Here is a 6,728-nt window from a genome sequence, read left to right on the forward strand (position 1 = left end):
TTTGCTCTCTGTTTGTGAGTATATTTTATTCCTTTTTTTTTAATCAGCTCATTACATACAGAGAGCACTATAGTCTATTTTTATCTTCCCTGTATACTGAGGACACCTGACTGCCGACCAGTGGTACAACAATTCACAGCCTGATAACAAATAACTCACCAAAAAGTACCTGGATCTACCATTATATTCACAGACGGAGATTGTTCCGTCCATGCGCATCAATCTGGAGCTGAACATAAGCTCCAGAAAATTGTAAGTGCATTTCTGTTATCTATACTTCACCAAGATTTTTAATATACTACACTATATTAAGTTTCATTGTTCATTCTATATATCACTGGATCTGAGAACAATTCTACAGGCGCTGTTTCCCCGCACCCCTTTCTGTATATCACTCTGTGTTTGTTTGTGTAAATATGCCCATGTGTGTATATCAATGTCTGTGTGTATATGTGAGTCTGTGTATGTTTATTTGTTTGTCTGTGTATGTATAGGAATTTATGTGTTTGTGTGTCCATATGTGTGTTCATGCATGTTAGTACATGTGAATATGAATTTGTATTAATACAAATGTGTAAATATATATGAATGTCAAGCAAGCAAGAGCGCCAATTTTATTTTATTTTTTTACAGATTGGAGGAGGGGGTGTCAATAATATTTCCGCCCAAGTGCCATGTACGCCTCTGCTCTTTCCTCTTTCTCTCCCTTCTAATTCCATATTTCCCTCCCTTTGCCGGCTCAGAGCACTGACATGGGATTTGAGCCTGTTACATGTTCCAATCATTAGTAATGAACAATTTAACAGTGTTTTGAGTGTCTTTTAGAGGTCCTAAATAATATTTCCAATAAGGCATAATTCAAAGACAACAACTAAAAAGGGGGTTTGATAACTCTTTCAATAACTTTCTAGCTCTGATTAATTTCATGGTGGTCCTTACCTCTGAAACGTCTGAAACATTAACAAGGAAGCGGGTTTTCTTCTTGTTTTCCTTGGACATACACTTGCTGCGTTGTAGAATCCATGGAACACTTATGGTTACTGAGATGGAGTTGGATGAGCTAGAGAGAGCCACGGTTGGTGGGCCAATGGTTGCTGAATGGGAACACATAGGAGACAGGCTGTTGGATATTAACAAGTATAGTACCTCGATTTCAAGTTTGTGTCTTACCATTGTCCTTCTGTGATAGGAGACATAGTTGTCTATATAAATTACTCAGACTTGCTATTTTTATTGCTAATGCATTTTCATTTATGAGATGACATATCTCTACTTCAGAATTTAAGTTACTAATAGAAGCCCAACCTCCTCCTCCTCATGCATCTCTGTAAATATTTATAAAGAGTTTTATAGCTAGTTTAAAACTTAACAACGAGCTGAGCTGGTTAGATACCTGCCTTAAATGCCCTGCCAAATAAGTTAATTAGGGAAAATGATCTAGAAGACAGACATCAAGAATGTGGAACCCTGTGCAGTGTAGACAGGAGAAGTGAGTATGAGCAGAGTCCCTGTTATTGTGCTGGAAACCAAGGTCCAGAGACAAACTTACTGTCATGGAATGGATGAAAGCTTTTGCTATTTGTCCAGCGTGAAGAATACTTTCCTGTTGTAACTCTCACTCTGGCCCAAATGTTTTCACACTCATGTTCAGGACTGGATGTTATCGAAGTCAAATTGCACTGTGTCTCACGTATGCCGATACAATCTGCTTTATTTTCCCATGGTTCTCCATATCTGTACATTTAGAAATAAATATTTTTTATATTTGCACTTTTTTTTTATATTCTACAAGTGATGTAAGGGGTTAGAGAAATGTTAAAAAAGTTGAGTTCTACAATGTAAAGCATAATAATCATTGGTGTACAACAGTAGATAATAAATATTTGTGTGTTTCCACCATCTCTACGTAATTTTTAACAGGCAATTTTCAGACTATATGTTTATGAATTATATTAGAGATACCTGTGCATATATACATTTCATTATTTTGCATACCTATTTTTGTTTTTAAAAGGAAAGGCAGAATATTTATTGAGTAATCAGTCATAAATTACTGCTTTTTTTTTTCATCAAGCAAATTAAAAGCAATAACCGTTTTAATTACTGACAAATACCGTTTAAAAATACTTACCAAATACTGAGACAAATAGAAGGAAATTCTTCAGAGATTTCTGAAAAGCATCCTTTTGAGGAAGTGGGAGGTCAAAATCTCCTCAAATTCATTAAAGTGTTTTAAAAAGTTGTCTGAGAAATCTTGTTTTGTTTGTAAAATCCAACAGTGTTTTGCATCACCTTGGTGATGTACCATTGGAAATATTGTGCAAGTTTTCTGCCATGCTGTTACATTGAAATAAAAGTGGTATAAGAAAATGCCAAAAAAAAGGGCACTTTTTGGTGCAAGAAAATAATAAAGCTAAGTATTAATAAATAAAACATGTGCTATAAAAAATAAATGCAAAAGGAAAAAGTTATAGAAAGGCACCAAAGTGATACACATTGGAAAAGACAATTAGAACTGATCATTATAAACCAGGAAACAAAAAAAATGGGGCATATTAATGTTCCCTTGCTCAAGGACTCGGAATCATTTTTGCAGATATTTGTAAAGAAGCTCTCATTAAATCTTTATGAAATCCTTATATTAAATACATTGGAATTTAATTGAAATCCCAATGCAATCAGAATATATAAGACAACATTGGGACTACATTGTTTTATGGGCAAACTGAAGGTTGACAAAAGGTATTGTTTTTGCCATCAGGTATTGTCTGAGTCCAAAGGCATCTTCTCGTGTATGACGTTGGTGTATGGAGGATCCTTTGATAATGTAGTATCATCCATAGGACTCTGTGTTGTACTAGGTCTCTCACACATGGGTGAGAATACAGCACGCAGGAGCTGAAGAAAGAACATAGTGGTACTGGAAGGTAAGCTTCATACCAAGGGTGATACATACTAAGGTGAGATGTCACTTTTGAGGGTTTTTTCAAAATATGACAAAGGTGCTATTAATAAAAGTAGATCAATTGATGCATTGTACTTATGACATGCGCGAGAGTACAGCATTGAGGTCTATGGAGGACCACACAAGACCTTGGTATCCTCCGTAGATAGAGCTGGTGATTGACACCTCATGACAGCAGTAGCTCCGTCCAGTGTTAAGAAGGGTCCAGCGTAGGAAAATACTGAGACAAAGTAGTCCCTACTTTGTCTCCATATATCTTTTCACTGGGTTAAAATTTCAGTGAAATTCCAACACAGTCAGTCTGAGTATTTCATAAATATTTTATCTTAATGAAATACTAATTTTGCTGGAGGGGTGACAGTATCGCTTTAATATTAATGTCTCAGAGATCCCACATCAATTTTTATTAAAAACCCCAACTCACATCAATTGGATCAATTTGAGAGCCGCCCAGCTCTCTTAGGTTCAATGCTGGAATTTTATATACCATATATGTGTTTTGTTTATTTGTGTTTGTTTTGTTTAATTTCTATATGTCACTTCAGCACTGCTGAAGAAATCAACACAATGTCTTGCTCTGAGAAGGTCAGAGGTGGCTTGTCCATAGGGAAGACCCCCATAAGATAATTTTAGCTTTTAATAATAATACAAATCCTATTGCAAGTGGAAAAAAGTGAACTACTGACACCGTTTATCTTTAAGAAAGAATTATATTGCAAATTTCCATTATAAATGGTAGAGATACACCATACAGCATTACAGTACTATAATATATCCTGTCCACGTCCTCCACTACAGCACAAACTAACTCACTGATGGCTGTCTGCATAAACTATTGGGACACATTGGACATGTATAGAATGTAGGCTGTTTGATTGTGCATTCACTGCTTGTGCACGTTAAATGTGATTTATGCTCCTAAAATCACAATGCCATTTATGGAAAAGTTTAGCTTGATCTGTTATTTTTTCTTGGAGGCATAGCTTACTTACTGCTTGCTTGCAGGAATATTGGCATAAAAATGTAGTATGATCTGAGAAAACATACATCTTGTTTAGTACATTGCCGTAATTGCTGTTGAATTGATAGACTAGTCATGGATTTGGAATATTAATTTTTATAAACTTGGTGCTAAATAAATCTCAGGTTTTGCATGTCCCTTTTTTATTGCTGCTTTGCAGATATGAAAAATAATTTATTGCTATCTTATGGCACTCATAGGGTTTAGAAAAAAAATACTTTGCAATCTAATTTTTACAGCTGGGAGACTGATAACCAAACTGCCTCTTCTCTTTTAAATGACAGCTTGTGTAAACAAACATCTAGTGTGCAACTCTAAAAGAGGACTACTGCAACTTCCATCACCTCAGCCTGGCTGTGAAAGATGTGAGATGGTTTATGTCATATACACAACATATCAACAGATATATAAAAATGCAGATTAGAGATACGTACACTTGGTATTGCACGTCGTACAGGGTATCATTGCCGTCAAAAGTATCCCATCGCAGGAGTATCTGGTAGTTTAACGAGTTAAACCGCAAGTTGGTAACCTGTGTAGCCAAGTCTATGGGTGTTATGACTAAAACAAAGATAAGGAAATAATGATAACGTTCTTAAAAGTGCCGTATTTTCCAATAAATGCTTGTTCATTTAAAGACTGATTTTAGTCTTAATTAATGTTTAGATAAGACAGACAATTTTTGGATAAGATATAGATATTACCTAGATATTAGGTATATACTCTTATAACAGTTTCATATATCATATATATTGCTATTTCTAAATTTTGTTTCATTCCTATAATCACTTTAAACTTTTACAGATTATGATGGCTTTATATAATATATACCTGATGCATTCAGTTTACCTTAAATTAGCTGTTGTTTTTGAATTATGGTGATTATGGTTCTGGCATCCTTATAGGGTGATGGATGAGTTTGAGTTAGGATTAGAGTTTAAAGTGCATTGTCCTGTTTTATATCAGGGAATTTAAACTATTTTAAATGAATTAGCATTCAGCTGTTAATGCGCACCATGAGCCACGGGGGAATTTTGAAGGAATATTACAGTATCAAGAATGCAAACATGCATTCCTGCATGTTGGGGCTATTAGGTTCCCCCCTTGTATGTGCAGTAAAAAGGTGATGTTTCTCACCTTTCTTTTCCACTACGTCGCCATGACTAGCCCCACCTTATGCCATCTCTGTGGCTGAGATCCTCAATTTTGATGACCCCAGCCAACTCAATGCTTTCCGCATTGGGAGGGTATTGCGCATAGACGGCAAAACAGCATTCTGCACCGATTAGTATCTTCTCATAGAAATGCATTACATATCTGAAAATGTCTGAGAATCTCTGAAAAGACAACAGTTACATTGAAAAGTCTGCAGGGACAGGCTATAGGCACCAGAAGCACTACATTAACTCCTTAAGGACCAAACTTCTGGAATAAAAGGGAATCATGACATGTCACACATGTCATGTGTCCTTAAGGGGTTAAACTGTAGTGACTATAGTGTCTGGTGACTGTAGTGTCCCTTTAACTTTTAAATGCAGGAGAATTGAGCCAAAGGAAATCAGCAATTAGTGAAAAGACCCTTCACTGTATTAGCTAATATATTTTTATTATCACTAATACATTTAATATGGTAATTAGTAACTAAGGATTCTGTTTTGTTTTTGCTTACAACAGTAAGAAGTCTGAGAAAGTAATGCCATGACAGTGGTAATCTAATTACGAATGAACATAGGACACAGAGGAATTCCTAAATTTGTGTTGATATGTCCTTGGTCTTAAGTGGTCATTATGCTAAATTATTACAGAGCACTTTTGTTAATTTGCTAATAAACTGGTATTACACAAAGTCTATTTATTTAAAAAAAAATCATCTAGATGTGACAAATAACTTGGACATAAATATATTACTTACAGCACAAGGTCCATAAACAGAAGCGAAGAATTAAACCCATCTTGGTTCTGGAGTCTTTCTACCAAAAATGGAACAAATGTTTGCCATTCAGGTGGTTTATAGTAGCTGTTCCCTGAAATACAATGCCACATTCTACTTAACTTCTCCATTTCACATTAGTTAATGTTTATTCAATTATGGGAAGTATTCAGTTGGTTGTATGAGAAGTTCCTTAATAACACATTCTTGCTTTTCTTTTTAGCAATAAAAGTTGTGAAACTTGGGATAAACCATTGGAACAAAGGATAATACGAATAAATAAGAAATATCATTGTAATGAATTTGTTTTAGTTCATCATGCTGCGTTGTGATCTTATTTTTGTTTTATTAATACCTGAAGATTGTGCTAAAGCTAAAAGGCTTATCCCACTATTCTGGAGGCAGTCTACCCCAGCACCCCTATCCTAATGGTTTCACCAGATGGAAGAATAGGCTCTATCAAGGAGCTGTTTTTCAGCACATGGGACATACACCAACATACGTGGCGATCTAGACCCACTGGCTCCTTGCGACTGATGCTCTGGAGTTCCAAGCCGTATTATCTTGAAATATAGCGGAAACACCTTACATTAAGGCATAATTTATAGGGACTGTCTACCCATACCCCATTATTTAGTATCCTAAAATGTCTTCCAGAGTATTCTCAGGATTGTATTGTCTTGTTGCCTACTAAACTACGAGGGGAGTGGATTGACAGGGTCACTTTAAATTCAATTAAACGGAAAATTAATTCCCTTAAATAACTGCGTTAGTTTGCAAGATTGTATCACTCAAAAATGGCAAACCCAATT

At 35.5% G+C, this 6,728-nt stretch overlaps 1 protein-coding gene across 1 annotated transcript in view; it reads right to left on the reverse strand.

The window, feature by feature from the left end:
• The window catches only part of IL22RA2 (interleukin 22 receptor subunit alpha 2), a 31,169-nt gene extending 25,163 nt beyond the window's left edge, over positions 1-6,006 (reverse strand). The window contains exons 1-4 of the mRNA XM_063441763.1: positions 5,899-6,006; positions 4,421-4,547; positions 1,550-1,734; positions 940-1,094 (exon numbers count right to left, since the gene is read on the reverse strand). Of these exons, the coding sequence (XP_063297833.1) occupies positions 940-1,094; positions 1,550-1,734; positions 4,421-4,547; positions 5,899-5,938 (507 nt within the window). The 5' untranslated portion in view covers positions 5,939-6,006. The remainder of the gene's footprint in view (positions 1-939; positions 1,095-1,549; positions 1,735-4,420; positions 4,548-5,898) is intronic.
• Between the last annotated feature and the right edge of the window lie 722 nt (positions 6,007-6,728).

This window comes from Pelobates fuscus, chromosome 2 (assembly GCF_036172605.1).
Source record: "Pelobates fuscus isolate aPelFus1 chromosome 2, aPelFus1.pri, whole genome shotgun sequence".
Classification (NCBI taxonomy): domain Eukaryota; kingdom Metazoa; phylum Chordata; class Amphibia; order Anura; family Pelobatidae; genus Pelobates; species Pelobates fuscus.